At 41.3% G+C, this 16,827-nt stretch overlaps 1 protein-coding gene across 1 annotated transcript in view; it reads right to left on the minus strand.

The window, feature by feature from the left end:
- pno1 (partner of NOB1 homolog) overlaps positions 1–16,827 on the minus strand; it is an 87,263-nt gene that overhangs the window by 31,720 nt on the left and 38,716 nt on the right. Inside the window, exon 4 of the mRNA XM_028820607.2 lies at positions 1,086–1,146. Coding sequence (XP_028676440.1) covers positions 1,086–1,146 — 61 coding nt within the window. The remainder of the gene's footprint in view (positions 1–1,085; positions 1,147–16,827) is intronic.

The following is a 16,827-nucleotide window of genomic DNA, read 5'->3' on the forward strand; positions in this document are numbered from 1 at the left end:
ACAGGCTAATGTCCATTTCTAAAGGACAAAACACCTGAAAAAATTTGGGACAGGAGCATTGTTGGAACACTAAAGCTATCACGTGTGAGAAACAAACAGCTGAAAATTTTAGGTCATTTTCTCAGTGATAGTAAAGCTTGTCCATTGAAAAGAGATACTTGCTACATCAATGCACATTATGTTTCCAAGTTATATATTTAATGACATGATTCAGCACTGCATCACCTTTTGCTTGATACTATTTACTATACTAGTCAAACTGCACTAAAATATTAAATCACTTTTTAACCTTGTCTTCACCCATTTTTTCAAATCTGTAAATATGTATGTGTTAATTACTTTTATTTGTATTATGTTAAAACATAACATGAGCAGATAATACTTTTGCCATTCTTGCCCTAACTGTTCCAGTTGTTTTAAAGCTAATAGACTTGCTGCACAATTTTGCTATATTTCCTCACTAGTGTGTGTGTGTGTGTGTGTGTGTGTGTGTGTGTGCGCACACAGACCCATTAACCCAAAGCAGGGATGACAGGGTGAGAAAAACAGTGTCATGAATTTTTTTTTTTAATAAATTATTTATTAGGAAAATATTGCTTGAACCAAAGATCCAAAATATAGAGTAGTCCATCAAGCTTCGGGGGTCTACACTTCGGCTGTCTGGAATTAAAAACTCTTATTCCCTGGTGTTCAGGCTACTGATTTTTCCACACCCTGGTGGGGGTGTGAAAAAATGAAGAGGTGCACTGAGAAAGGGGTTGCACTTAAGGGAAGAGACAGATTATTATTTGGCCATTATTATCTTACATCCCAAAGACCACAGATTGTCAAGATAAGATAATTTGGGGTCAGCCAATTAACCTATTTAAATGACATGCAAAACAATTTGATGGCATGTTACTGCTAGAGGACTCTTTCTGTGCTATTTAGGTCAGATAACATTGGTACTTCAGTGTTTAATACTGAGTTTTCAGCACAGTTAAAATAAAATTTAAAATAAAATGAACACTGTGCATCATCCTTCAACAGTGCAACTCATTTGTTTCAGTCAGGCAAGCACTAATCCTCATTTAATTGACACTTACCATCTGTGACATCGAATGTTTCAAGAAAGAGATCATCCAGTCTAATAAGAGCCAGAGCATCCTACACAAAATTAAAAAGAATTTAAAAAATTGTAAATATACAAAACATCATATTTGAAAACCCTTTTCTTATCTGTAAATCCAGCAAATTACCTTACTAAAGTACTACGTTTTTTCCCAGTAAAATATACTGAGATGTTGGAAGTATTTACCGATGGAAGAACAAACACATTCGTTTGGTTATTCTCCGACGCCACATGCACTTTCACATAATCAAATTACAATTTTAATTTAATCCTAAATCTTATGAAATTAACGACTCTCTGTCAAACTATAAATTTCAAAATAAAGGAATGTTATTTCCTAGGCACCAAAGATTAAATTTACTTTAGGCAACTCAAGTTACACTGATAATTGATCAGCCTCAGTTTGTTATCTTCACAGTCTGCACTAAACATTTGCAGAGTTAAGCACAGATTTCTTCATTATTGTACTGAGAAGGGTACTTACAGTATAATATCAAGTTATTTTTCTTAAAGCAGGTCATTAACAGTGGATGCAGGAACAAATGAGATTGCAAAATCTTACTAATTTGGTATAATACAAGTTTTCTCTTTTCTTTTCAAAGAAAGTAAATTAATGTTTTCAAATCAGAACATTCCTTTAAATTCATAAACTGAACAAGTGCCAACTATAAACGTGGGTGTACATTAATGGAAGTTTAAAATATAAACAAATATATTAAAATGCTAAAAACTGAAACAACTATTGGAGCCAGAGATGTTCATATCAAGATTTGGGGCCTCTGCCAGCATCATTTAAATTCAAAATGTAAGGCTTTCAAAGTATAATACATAGCACATCATTTTTAAGATAAAGAACCCAAGTAGCCTCTTTCAAAAGGGAAAGACATCAGACCTGCCACTGAGCAAAGCCTTACTGCATTCACTGTATAGGCAGTCCCCAGGTTACGTACAAGATAGGGACTGTAGGTTTGTACTTAAGTTGAACTTGTACGTAAGTCGGAACAGGTACATATTAATAAATGCTATTGTTGACCGATTGTAACCAAGTGCTCTGCCAATGAATGATGGAGTTTCACCTCTCTCTGACCTTTTTATTATCTCTACTTTATTTTCAATGGTGATTGTTTTTCTCTTTACTGTATCACCAGCACTTGTATCAGATTTGTGTTTCAAAGACATTCTTGAAGGGTGAAGACAAAAGGTTAAGATGAGCTCTTCTGCACAGCACTGTACACGCTATCACAGCAGGCAGGCATCCCTCGTCAGCACGTCTGGTGTACTGACAAGAGACAACTTCCTGCTATGTACGTAACAGTACAAGCAGGCTTGCTATTGAGAATGAATGGGAGTAGCGAGGGGCGGTTCACCACCCACCCACCACACAGTCACCTCCACTACAGTATACAGCCTGCAACGTGCGTCCACCCACCAAGAACGAACACGGTGCGGCCAAAGGCGTGTAGTGAATCGCCCACCACTGCACCCATTCAACAGGCAGCCACCTGAAACACACTACAATGCTACCCCCCGCTGCCCTGTTCACCCTCAATGGCCTCTGTTCAGCCACAACCGGGTCACTGCTTGCAGCATTACCAGCCGGCCACCGAAAACGATTGGGGGGGAGCCGTGTGTAGTGGGCAGGCAGTGAAACTCCCTACACCGCTCCATCCAGTCAGGAGCAGTAGCTGCGGCAGCGTAGTGGGCGGACAGCGAACCGCCCCATTAAGCCTCCGTCCTGCACATGAGCAATAGCTGTGGCCCCAGTGACTATGGACCCTAGGTAACCGGTTCGCTTGCCACCGGGAGCCGCCCGAGGGACACAACACTGCGCGAGCAGCGAAATCGCACCCCTCCAGCCACTACTTGCAGCGTCCTCCGGCCAAAGATGGCGGAGCGGCAGTTAATGAGGCGCATGTGTCACAGCTGCGGCCTCGTTCGTAAGTCGTAGGTCGGGTGTTCGTAACCTGGGGACTACCTGTACTCTATGTTCAATGTGAGATCCATTTGTACTATATCCTTTCATTATTTAATGTGAGTGTGTGTAAGGAGGAAAAATAAAAATGGGAGATGGTGGTAGGAAACCCAATAGCAATTAAACTAAAAACTGTATTGAACTGTGCATTTAGTTATGCCACTTCTAATTCAACTAAAAAAAAATTTAAAAAACTCACAGTAATGAATGAGACATTTAAAAACAGCAGTACTGCAATAGTTCAGTTAGAGACAGTGTTATATTCAGACCGATAATAAACAGTTTTCATCAGCAGCAGACATACTGCTGAGCAACAGGTGATCATCAATGGGGATTCCATAATTCTTAACATTTGCACTCTCAGCAGGAAAGACTTCTCCAATGTTATCTCAAAATTGGACCAATTTGCTGATAGTGCAGTCTCTAGCTACAGATTTATGTTAGGATCAAAAAGGCTCATTTCAGGAACCAGATGTACAGTATCAACTTCAAGTTTAGGTATGTGCAAGTCTGTGCTAGAATGTACAGATCCATTCCTGCTTTGCAAATAAAAGTGCTGGCAATAATTACGGCATCCTCACAAACCTGAACTGGATTAACCTGTACTAATAATGCAAGTTATGTTCATTGCCACTTAAATCAGCTATAGTGAAGTGCACCAATTTGAAACACTGATTTTCTTTAGAACACTGTAATGCATTCAAGAAATGTGCCAGTCATTTAACTGTTTCAATATTACAACTGCATATTACCGATATAAAAATTAGGCAAGTTGAAATTTTCACCGGCATCAAATAATTGAGGGTAAAGGGGAAAAATGCCTCTATTTTGCTCCTAAACACACAGGGACAAAAATGTATTCACAATTAGGCAGAACAGTAATAATTTATAAGATACGACTGTCACTAATCATTCTAAAACTTGGTTTTGACATATCATTTCCATCGGAGGTCTTTGCCCTTCACAGCTTCCCTTTCCTGTTTTTGCATGCTGAATGCATAAATACTCTAATTTCTAAAAAGGGTGACATGTTTATTGAAAGGCCTGCTAAGAATATGAACACCACCACCAGCCTAACACTTAGTACTATACATATATGGTTTTTTGGCAGCAATCCACTATTCATGACAAGTCTGCATTGGGTGAATTCACTATTGGAAACAAAGATCAACATATTGCAATAATCCTTGCAAGTTGAAGTGGAAGACGAGCCGAGTAAAAGTTAATTAAAATATAAGATTTAGCCTAAAGTGGGTTTTTTGGTTGCTGTTAAAGAGCCATATGGGATTTTTTATTTCTATTACAGATGCAAAAGATAAAACTGAAGTTTAACCTTGATAGGGAAATTTTGAACAGATGCAGCAAAGTCTAAAAGGTATAAATTGTGATAAGCTTTTAAGTGTGGAGGCAATCGATGAGCAGTAGAACAGTTTTAAAAGCATTTTACATGTAATGCAGGACAGTCACATCTGTAATCCTGGAATTAGAAGGAAAAAAGAAAAAAAATAGCACTAGGTTAATGCTTTTTTGTGATTTATGAAATGGATAAAACGACCAAATGTATGGTGATGACAAAAGTGTGTGTGTGTGTGTGGGGGGGGGGGGGGGGGGGGGGGGGTATATTAGTCATATAAACACTAATAAGTCCAATTGTAGGGTTCATAAGGATTGTCACAATCGTGAAATTTTACTTGATGACCGTAATACAAACAGTTTAGTGGAATAAAATGAACAGATAAAGATAATTAGAGTAAGCCTAAAAATATTTTGATAACACACATACACCTTATAAATGACAGCCCTTTATTGGCACTGAACATCTCTCTCTCTATATATATATATTTCTATAATATATACCGTATATAAGCTGTATAAGCCTGTGCTGTAAAAAGCCCAAGGTCCTTGAAACTATTGAAATCGTCAGAAAAAAAAATTTTTAAACGTAGAGATATCAGTTAATTGAAAGGAACTACTTTGGGCATCTCTTTCCTAGGAGGTTTCGTTTTGCCGACGTGCTTGTGTATTAGCAGCGGGAGGAAAATTAAAAGGGATACCTGTGATGTCTGTGCAGAAGCGGATGTGGGGGGTTGTAGGAGGAAAATGGAAGTATTGGTTGTTGGTGTGAATGTTAATAAAGAAAAGATAGTTAAGCATTGCACATGTGTGAACCGCTATTTCTGATACAACAATTTGGCGACAAGGATGGTAGAGTTTGGTTTACCTTTCCAGCTTCTTTCTTGCCAGTACCTGGTTCCCTGGAGATGCTGGTATCGTTCGTTCAGGATGCACGTTTTGGTGGCCGGGTTGGATAATGTTGAGACAGCAAAGAAAATGGTGCTTCTTTTACACTGTTTGGGAGCGGAAGGACAGAGCATTTTTTCTACCTTGCAACTGACTGACAAGTCTGTTGCAGCCGCGGTGGCAGCACTGGATGGCCATTTTGGCCCAAGCCAAAGCGTCCACCTCAGCCGTTTCCAGTTTCGTCAGCGTGCTCAGCAGCAGGGTGAGTCAATGACACAGTTTGTTTCAATGTTATGCGAGCTTGTGCAACACTAAGTTCAGGGCACTACAAGAAGAGTTAATAAGGGACCAACTGATTGAGAAAACGTCTTGTGAACAGCTAAGAGTGTTTATTGTTGGAACCGGATACCTTAACGTTAAGTAAAGCTATAGAGATTGGAAAACAAGTTAAAGCAGTGATCCTGGCTGCGTCTAAATTGTCAGGCACAGCAACAGCACGACCTACTGACATATCATTGCCAATGCCAGTGCAGGCTTTAAACAATGCCCTGCAGGCTCGCCAAAGGCGTTGTGGAAACTGCGGCTCCCTCAGACATTTTACCAAAGCACGAGACTGCCCTGCTCTTGGCCTGAACTGTAGAAATTGTCAAAAAATGAACCATTTTGCGCGATGTTGTCGCTCTGCTCCAAATCCGCCCCCTTCTGAGACACCTTCATCTTCAGCCATAATTAACTCAGTTTCCAGACCAGGCAACCCTTTCAAAACGTGTGCCTGCTATGTAAACGACATCCTTCTCCCTTTACTCATTGATACAGGAGCCAAGGTTTCTTTGTTGAATAAAGTGACACATGAGAGACACTTCTTTCATGTCCCACTCCAACATACCTCAGTACCACTTGCAGGATATGGCAATTCGAACATACCAGTTCTGGGCACTATGTGTTGCAGTACAGTATAAAGATCAAGGGCCTTTTGATTTTACATTTTTTGTTACCACAATGGGTGCAAATCTAAAGGGATTGGATCTGCTCAATAGATATTTTAATTTGTGGCACTGACATTATGCAGGTGACATCACAATGGCAACAGGCTATCCCAATGTTGTTTACTGGATTGGGCTGCGTTACTGGGTTCATCCATTGACCCACAGTGGATAAAAGAAATTCTCCTGTTATCCAACTGCTGCGCAGAGTGCCATTATCATTAAGAGACCGAGTTTCAAAAGAACTCCGCCACCTCCTGGAAGAGGACATTATTGAACCAGAGGATGCTTCCCCATGGATTTCAAATTTAGTTGTGGCGAAGAAAAAAAATCAGGAGGTTTGCGCATTTGCATTGATCTGTGTTCTGTAAATAAAGCAATCATTCCTGATAAATACCCTTTGCCAACTGCCGAGGAGTTGACCACAAAATTTCATGGGTCTATAGTGTTCAGTAAACTGGACCTAAATCATGGCTATTTGCAGGTTCCCCTTGATCCTATAAGCAGAGATCTAGCAGCTTTTGTGACACAACTCTGTGTCTTCTGTTACAAGAGGATGCCTTTTGGCCTCAGCTCAGCACCTAGTCGTTTCCAGAAGGTCCTTATTTGGATGACATCGTAGTGCATGGTACCACCCTGGCCCAACATGATGAACGCCTTTCTCAGGTGCTCCACGAACTCTCAAATTATCATGTCACTCTTAACTCAGAAATGTGTCTTTTTGGGGTGCAAGAAATTGAATTTGTGGGGTATAGGCTCTTAGGGCAAGGCATCACGCGTATAATGTTGCATGTGGATGCCATCCACTCTCTTCCTGAACCTCAAACATCCTCACAACTGGCATCCTTTTTAGGAATAGCTGCATATTATCTTCGCGTCCTCCCATAGTTTACCTCAACAACAGCACCTCTATGCCATCTCCTTAAGAAGGATATTCCCTGGCATTGGACAGCAGACTGTCAGATGGCAGTGGAGACACTTAAGCAGCAGCTCACCAGTTCTCCTACTTTAGCTCATTTTAGTCTTACAGCTTCCACTATTGTGACATGTGATGCTTCTGTTGCAGATTTGGGAGCAGTCCTTTCCCAAGTACACAATGTCGTAGAAAGAAAATGTCATAGAAAGACCTGTCGCTTATGCTTCACATATTGCAAATCAATATAAATAGCCCCTAAGCTTAGCGTTCTGTGAAAAGGCAAAGGCAAAAGCACGGGGGAAAATAGAAGAATTTCAGCGAATACCAAGTGGAGGCAAGGAAAAACGTACTATTTGTTGGTTTAAACAGTGGTATAAAACAACAAAAGGAAGTTGATCAAGTGACAGAGTGTCGGAGAAACCCAAAAGCTCAAGTTCACAAAGTCGCACAGTGCCGAAATAAAAAAAGTTGTCGTCAGATATTAAAGTCACAGTGATATCACGATCATGGTGGTGCGCTTCGACGCTGCGGCTGTGTGCTCTCCGACTCAGAGTTTGGTTTTTTACAACAGCAACATACTCACAGTGGAAGAGTGTGAGGTGAGGCGGGTGAGGAGGAAGGTGAACTCGAGGAAGGCTGCAGGACCCGACGGTGTGGCTGGACGGGTGCTGAAAGACTGTGCGGATCAACTAGTTGGAATCTTCACTAGGATTTTCAACCAGTCCCTGTCCCAGGCCACTGTCCCATCCTGCCTCAAGTCCTCCATCATTGTTCTGCTGTTGAAAAAATCCATCACGAACATTCTGAATGATTTCTGCCCAGTGGCACTCACATCTGTCATCATGAAGTGCTTTGAGAAACTGGTGCGGAGTCATATCATTGCCTGCCTGCCAACAGACCTGGACCTAGTTCAATTTGCTTACAAAGCATAGAGATTCACGGAGGACGCTGTGGCCACAGTCCTTCATGCTGCCCTGACCCACATGGAGCAGCAGGGGAGTTACGTCAGACTGCTCTTTGTGGATTTCAGCTTGGCATTTGGACACCAGTCGTTGTGGGAGGATGGTGTTAAACTGGCAGATCTGGGACTTCCATCACTCACCTGCAGTTGGATACTGGACTTCCTGTCTGGTCGCTCCCAGAATATCAGGCTGGGTCCCCACACCTCCGCTGCTCTCAGCCTCAACACCGGGACGCCACAGGGTTGGGCGCTCATCCCGCTCCTCTACACCCTCTACACATATGACTGTGTCCCCACTCACCATAGCAACACGCTCATAAAGTTCGCGGATGAAACAACGGTGGATGGACTCATCTCGGGCAAGGAGGGTGAGCTGGCATACAGGGACGAGGTGGAGTGGCTGTCAGAGTGGTGCAGAGTCAATAACCTGCTCAACACCACAAAAACGAAGGAGCTTGTTATTGACTTTAGAAAAAACAAAACTGACATCCACCCACTCATCATTGGCGGGGCCTGTGTGGAGAGGGTCCCGGTGTTCAGGTTTGTGGGAACTGAGCTGGAGGATGACCTGACCTGGAGCGCCAACATCAGGGAGCTGCTGAAGAAGGCGCAGCAGAGACTATTTTCTGAGAATCCTAAGAAAGAACCATCTCCCCAGAAATCTGCTCCTTGCCTTTTATCACTGTTCCATCGAGAGTGTGCTTACATACGGACTGTGTGTGTGGTATGGCAGCTGCACTTCCTCAGAAAGGAAAGTGCTCCACAGGGTCATCAGGACAGTGGAGAGAACAATTGGTTATACCCTCCCCACTCTGGAACAAATCTACACCACCCAATGCCGCAAAAAAGCAAGACATTTCACAGGATTCATCACATCCCGGTCATTGCCTCTTCCAGATTTTGCCATCAGGCAAGAGATACAGACCAATGAAAACCAGGACAAACCACCTTAAAAACAGTTTTTATCCAAAAACAATCATGGCCCTGAACTCAGAATAAAACTGTTCCATATCATTCTCCCAATGTGCAATATAGAAAAAGATGATCTGCTGTGGCAACCCTTAACAGGAGCAGCTGAAAGACGATGAAGAAGGTACAGTGAGAGTAACAACGCTAAAGCAGCTATGGTATTTGGCTATTCTGTGGACCATTATATTGTTACAGGTTAATTACAATCAGATGCCTTAAACTAATAAAGAATATGCAGTTAATTTCATTGTATATGATAAAGCTGTGTCAGGGATGTGGATCTAAAAAAAAAAGAAAGGGAAACCACACTGGAACAAAAGCACTGCTTTGACGCTGGGTGCCGCCAGTTTGTAAAACCGAGCGGAGAACTTGCGTACATCAGGGTTTGAGCTACCGTGACAATGTATGTGGCTTTTGCCAAGTTTAGGTTTTATACATCGCGATTTGAGCGTGGAAACGGGAGTATGCAACATTTTTGTGCTCCCCTCTCTTCTGTTATCTCTTTGGACCAGCTGCATCAAGCATCTAGGGATGACCCTATTTTTTCCCCAAACTTCACTGTTTTATTAGGGATGGATGGCCCACCACAATAGAACAGTAACTGATTCCATACTATAGGGTTAAGGATGATTTATTCTGTTGGGAAGTTGTCTGTATTGCTCAAGGACATCGTACTTTCATACCAGCAGTGTTACAAGCACACGTTTTGCGAATGGCACATGAGGGCCATTTGGGCATTGTTAAGCTGAAACAGTGTTGTAGGGGTATTGTTTGGTGGCCTAATATAGACCGTGATGTTGACATACTGGTACAGGACTGCACTGCCCGTCTCCTCAGTGGCAAATCCCCACCTAGTCCACCAGCTCCTCTCACTCCTGTACAATAGGAGTGGTATATGATCTCCACTCCAAATGGCCAGAAGCCCTGCGTTTTGTAACTGTGACTACTCAATCCATTATTAGGAGCCTGGATTACATCTTCGCTCGGTGGGGCCTGCGAAACATGATAACTACTGATAATGGGTCCCAGTTCACTTCTGGTGAATTTTATAACTATTTGGAAGAGAAGGCCATTAAACACATTAGAACTGCTGTGCATCACCCGGAATTGAACATCTGGGTCAAACGCCTCAACCGCACGATAAAAAATGGAATCCAGGCATACCTGACAGAAGGTTGGCAGTTTGAGGTAGCTCTACTCCAGACCCTGTTACATTTTCGAGCAACAAAACATACCACAACAGGGGTATCACCCGCTTCCTTAATGTTAGGTAGAGAGCCGACTCTCCCTTTGGACCGTCTTTACTTGGGTAAATCTTTACCTATGCCAACACTCTCACAGACACAGGCCCATGTTACCTCTCAACAGCAGCGTATGCAGAAGCATTTCAGTCATGCCAGAAAACCAAAACTGCCATTACTAAAGGAACAAGACTGTGTGTGGCTTCCTCGCCGTATCAAGATGACACCCTGTTGGTCAAATATATTGCAAATTACTTGGCAGCTTGGACCAGCTACTTTTCTTCTGCAAGATGGTTCTAAGCATCATGTAAACAGCCTGAAAAAAGTCACATCACCTAGTCAGCTTCATCATGGCCCAAAGATGCATAACCTGATGGCATGGGAGCCCCAGACAGTGGCTGGAAATGGACTGGCTGCTTCTCAATCGCTCCCACGGGTTTCCAATGAGGTTTTATGTTCATTCAGGCACAGAAGACCTCCCTCCTGGCTTACGGACTATATTACCAACTAGGCCTTCATTTTAAAGAAAGGGAAGGGGATAGTGCTGGGAGGTACAGTGGGGCAAAAAAAGTATTTAATCAGCCACCAATTGTGTAAGTTCTCCCACTTAAAAAGATGAGAGAGGCCTGTAATTTTCATCATAGGTATACCTCAACTACGAGAGACAAAATGAGAAAAAAAATCCAGAAAATCACATTGTCTGATTTTTAAAGAATTTATTTGCAAATTATGGTGGAAAATAAGTATTTGGTCACCTACAAACAAGCAATATTTCTGGCTCTCACAGACCTTTAACTTCTTCTGTAAGAGGCTCCTCTGTCCTCCACTTGTTACCTGTATTAATGGCACCTGTTTGAACTTGTTATCAATATAAAAGACACCTGTCCACAACCTCAAAGAGTCACACTCCAAACTCCACTATGGCCAAGACCAAAGAGCTGTCAAAGGACACCAGAAACAAAATTGTAGACCTGCACCAGGCTGGGAAGACTGAATCTGCAATAGGTAAGCAGCTTGGTGTGAAGAAATCAACTGTGGGAGCAATTATTAAGAAAATGGAAGACATACAAGACCACTGATAATCTACCTCGATCTGGGGCTCCACGCAAGATCTCACCCCGTGGGGTCAAAATGATCACAAGAACGGTGAGCAAAAATCCCAGAACCACACGAGGGGACCTAGTGAATGACCTGCAGAGAGCTGGGACCAAAGTAACAAAGGCTACCATCAGTAACACACTATGTCGCCAGGGACTCAAATCCTGCAGTGCCGGACATGTCCCCCTGCTTAAGCCAGTGCATGTGCAGGCCCATCTGAAGTTTGCTAGAGAGCATTTGGATGATCCAGAAGAGGATTGGGAGAATGTCATATGGTCAGATGAAACCAAAATAGAACTTTTTGGTAAAAACTCTACTCATCATGTTTGGAGAAGAAAGAATGCTGAGTTGCATCCAAAGAACACCATACCTACTGTAAATCATGGGGGTGGAAACATCATGCTTTGGGGCTGTTTTTCTGCAAAGGGACCAGGACGACTGATCCGTGTAAAGGAAAGAATGAATGGGGCCATGTATCGTCAGATTTTGAGTGAAAACCTCCTTCCATCAGCAAGGGCATTGAAGATGAAACGTGGCTGGGTCTTTCAGCATGACAATGATCCCAAACACACCGCCCGGGTAACGAAGGAGTGGCTTCGTAAGAAGCATTTCAAGGTCCTGGAGTGGCCTAGCCAGTCTCCAGATCTCAACCCCATAGAAAATCTTTGGAGGGAGTTGAAAGTCCGTGTTGCCCAGCGACAGCCCCAAAACATCACTGCTCTAGAGGAGATATGCATGGAGGAATGGGCCAAAATACCAGCAACAGTGTGTGAAAACCTTGTGAAGACTTACAGAAAACGTTTGACCTCTGTCATTGCCAACAAAGGGTATATAACAAAGTATTGAGATGAACTTTTGTTATTGACCAAATGCTTTTTTTCCACCATAATTTGCAAATAAATTCTTCAAAAATCAGACAATGTGATTTTCTGGATTTTTTTTCTCATTTTGTCTCTCATAGTTGAGGTATACCTATGATGAAAATTACAGGCCTCTCTCATCTTTTTTAAGTGGGAGAACTTGCACAATTGGTGGCTGACTAAATACTTTTTTGCCCCACTGTATACCAGTTCATACTGAAAACTGTTTTTTATTTTTGTTATGATATGGATTTTTCTTATACCGCTATACCAGTTTAAATAACCTAAACAACGTTCGGAACATGGCGCAGCGGGAAACTGTTTAAGGGGGAAACTTTTTTTCACTGCTACACCACTAAACACGCACGCAACGGAGTACATGCATTAGTGGAGGTATTGAGCGATGAAAATTGACAGAGAACATTCCGAAACTGAAGCTGTAGCAGACGATAAAGTTGAACATGATGACACAGAAGAACTTTTGCCGAAAAAAGGAACCACGTCTGTTATCTGGAGATTTTGGTTTTAAAAGGTCGGATGTGGACCAAACAACTATTTACTGCAAATGCTGTTGAGCTAAAGGTGTCGCTGGAGGCGGTAACACGAGCAATTTGCTGCACCACCTTAGCTGCAAACATGCTTTGGAGTACCATGAATGTATGGAACTGAGACTGGAACCTTCCATGTCCTCAGGTAAAACTGAAAAAGCCAGAGGACACTCGAATCAGACGTCACTTGTAGACGCATTTGCTAGAGGACTGCCTATGACAAAAAATGCAATCGGTGGATCGAGACAACCAACACCATTACAGTCCATTTAGCTACCGTGTCAGTGGACAGAGATTGTTAACATTAACAGAAAGTGTAGTTGGTTTATAAAAAATATTTACTCTTTATTCCTGGTTTATAAAAAATATTTACTCTTTATTCCTTTTCTAAGACATGTTCAGTGTAATACAACTTTTGACAAGCACCTCTGAATATTTTAGTAAGTCTAAATGCCTCTTTGGATAGTTGAAAAATATGTTGTCTAAGTTATAGTTTTTGACAAGCACCTCTGAATATTTTAGTAAGTCTAAATGCCTCTTTGGATAGTTGAAAAATATGTTGTCTAAGTTATAGTTTTAAGTTGTTTGCAAAATTTGCTCGATAAAATGGTTCTATATTTTGACTGCAACTGTCATGCAATGTGATTCTTTGTCTTCATTAGTGCCACCCCCTTGAAAACTATCACTTTATGGGGCCATGCAAACCTGTATTAATACTTGTGCGCACATTAAAATTTTTTTTGTACAATGTACAATTCTCATGACAGTGGAATAGGTTATTCTTTGCCAGTCTACTGCAGTAATTGCAGTGGAAAATGTGGTTAACATCCACTCATGCATGGGAAAAAAAATACCGTTGAATACCATGAAAATGGTATAATTTTTAAAAATACCATGATATAGAATTTTGGTCATGCCGTCCAGCCCTAGAAGGGGAAATGTGATGTCTGTGCAGAAGCGGATGTGGGAGGTTGTAGGAGGAAAATGGAAGTATTGGATGTTGGTGTGGATGTTAATAAAGAAAAGATAGTTAAGCATTACACGTGTGTGAACCGCTATTTCTGATACATTAATACCGTTTTGTTGATGTGCGCGCCTCACTTCTGTATTAGTGGCTAAGTGAGTGACTTTCTTTGGAGGTTTCGTTTTTGCCGATGTGCTGGCCTCACTTGCGTATCTTTGGATATATATAAAAATCCAACATTTGTCTGCTCTTCACGAGATAACTACTCAACGGATTTATTGCATACCTTGCCTCTGCTTAACTAGCGACACCCATTTATCGATTTTTAAAGTTTGTCCTGTTTCACCACTACGTGGGCGGAGCTGTGGGGTGGGGACGGCTAGTTGAAACATATAAATAAAAACTGCATTTGTTTGCATGCTAGGCTTTGTAAACAAAAGTTGTACAAGGCCAATATGACATAACTTAAATAACAGCTTTAAATAAAAAAAATTAAAAAAAAGCACTATGGCCAAACAGGTCATATGCTTGCCATAGCCAATTTTGTTCCACACTGGCTAAGTAGATTGTTGGGAAAGGAGCACTACCATTAACACCTACCCTACCTAGCTTAAGGTATCAACTTACTGAGATCACAATGTTGCCACCCCTACTGAACAATCTCAGTATTTGTTGCACAAAAACATACACATACCTTCCTGATAACTTTGCCATCAAAGGGAAAGTTTCATACTTTTCAAAGTAATGAGTAACGTAACACAAAACTTTAAGTAAAAATACCTGTGGTTACTTAAAAAAACAAAACAAACAAACAAATAAATATGTGTTACTACAGAAGATTACTAGTGCCACTCCCAAAAAACAAGACTGCGTTATTTTAAGTATTGCATGTTTTTCCCCAAAGGTTTGGCCTGCTGCTGTCAGAGTAAAGCTGCTTTATACTTTCCAAGTGAAAAGGTCATGGACTTATCAAATGACTGATTGAATGGCCGGATGCAAGTATACATTTTTCTAGTTAGCAGGCAACAGTGTTTGGTCAATGTCACATATGTAACAATCTCACCACAGAGGAAGTGAGACTCTGCTAATGGAAGAAAAGTTATGCCCGTTGACTTTACGAGGAAAAATAAAAAACAAGATGGAGTGTCAAACTCATTAACCAAAACTGAAAAGGAAGGGCGAGTATAATATTCTCATCAGTGGGTGACCTACATGATGAAGAGATGCACTTTAAATAATTTTGCACATCTACAGTATATTAAACTTGGATGACCTCCACCAATCTGAAACCCATGTAACCAGCCTCTCCTAGAAATTCACAACTTTGGAAAACAGCACACACAAGCAGCGGTGTCACAACATCTGCCATCATTTTTGCTATGCAGCCCTTGTAACCAGCATGGATGCATCAAGTTATAAAGTATTGAACAAAAGGATACATATTATCCTGCATGTGCCAAGGGGTATATTAAATCTGTCAAGCTTAGGATCACATGAAGCCAGCCAGTGAGACCAGCAGCACTGAATGCAAGGCAAGAAGTTGATGTGTTTTAGCAGCCGGCTGAGATTAGAGGTCGCTGGGCTCTCTATTGTGGTGTCTGTGCCACCTTCCACTACTCGGGGGCTGCATTTTATAGCTGGCTTATCCAGGTATTCCACTGCCCCTCAGTCAGTTCTATGCCACATGTGGAGAGTGCCCTTTTCAGGTCCTGACCTAGGTCAGCTATATTATTTATAAAATGATCATGTTTGGCTGTGTTTCTGGTCAGTTTCAGGAATATCCTTGTGTGTACGATTTAACAACAAATGCTGGTCAGTGAAATGTGCAGTTTGTCCCATACAAAAGAAGAGCAACAAAAGGAATGCAACGTTTGTCACATACTACATTTTAGAACAAGAAACATTCCTTTTATCAAAGTAACAAGTAATATAACTAAGTTACTTTTAAAAGTAACATTCCCCAAAACTGGATATCATGAATTGAGTTCCAGTCAAAGCATTACACAATGAAAAACAAGAGTGAAAATAGGTTAAAAACTTGATATTTCTATTTCATCCAGCTATTTTTATACAGATGAATGGAAATTACTGTAATGATTATGCAAAATAATCACAGTCAGCTCCAATAATTGCAGTCAAGCAACTGTTTAGAGATTAAATAGGGTCAAATCTAATAAGTCACCAGGGACAGATAACAGATATATATTGCAATGGATGGCGGCTGGCACCATTACCCAGCTGGGATGCCTCCGAGGTGGAAGGACAATTGTAGAGGACTTCTGGAGGACACTCTCTTCCCCGAATTGTTATTTGCCAGCCCCCCTGGGTTGCAACAGTTGTTGCATCCGTGCCACAATGTTTTCCGAAATGTACTATACAGGTCATAAAATGAATAATTCCAAATATCATATATACCCATGTCTCCATTTTTTTTGTCAGTGTGGCTTTGACATCATGGACCATAAGGTGTATACTAATTCAGCATAAGCAGGAACACTCAATAAAATTGAATAAAAAAATTCAAGTGACAATGAGATAGGAAGAAGGCAGATTCACCAGCGTTTGAGTGTCAGCTTTTATCCATCCAGATCAGAGAATTTCCAGTTCGACTGTCTCAAAACACCACTAATACAGTTATTGCCAGTTTCAAATAAAAACTAACAATGTCAGATCCCTGGGGATGGGGGGGAATGGGCGGTAGTATGTATCGTGATCATGAGCAAGTGAAGAAAGAAAGAAAAAAAAAAAAGGTTAAACTCTTACAAGTACTATAAATTTACAGCGACTGTTACTGATGCAAACCAAATGTATGTTTTTATTGTGTAATATTAACAATAAGAGCAGCTCACTACTCAAAACGGTAAATATACAAGGCAGTCAGGATCAAACCAGGGGACTCTTGATTACAAGTCAGCAATTCTTACCACTGCGCCATGGAAGCTCTTACATTATCCTTCAACCTC

Source organism: Erpetoichthys calabaricus, chromosome 15 (assembly GCF_900747795.2).
Source record: "Erpetoichthys calabaricus chromosome 15, fErpCal1.3, whole genome shotgun sequence".
In the NCBI taxonomy this organism is placed as follows: Eukaryota; Metazoa; Chordata; class Cladistia; order Polypteriformes; family Polypteridae; genus Erpetoichthys; species Erpetoichthys calabaricus.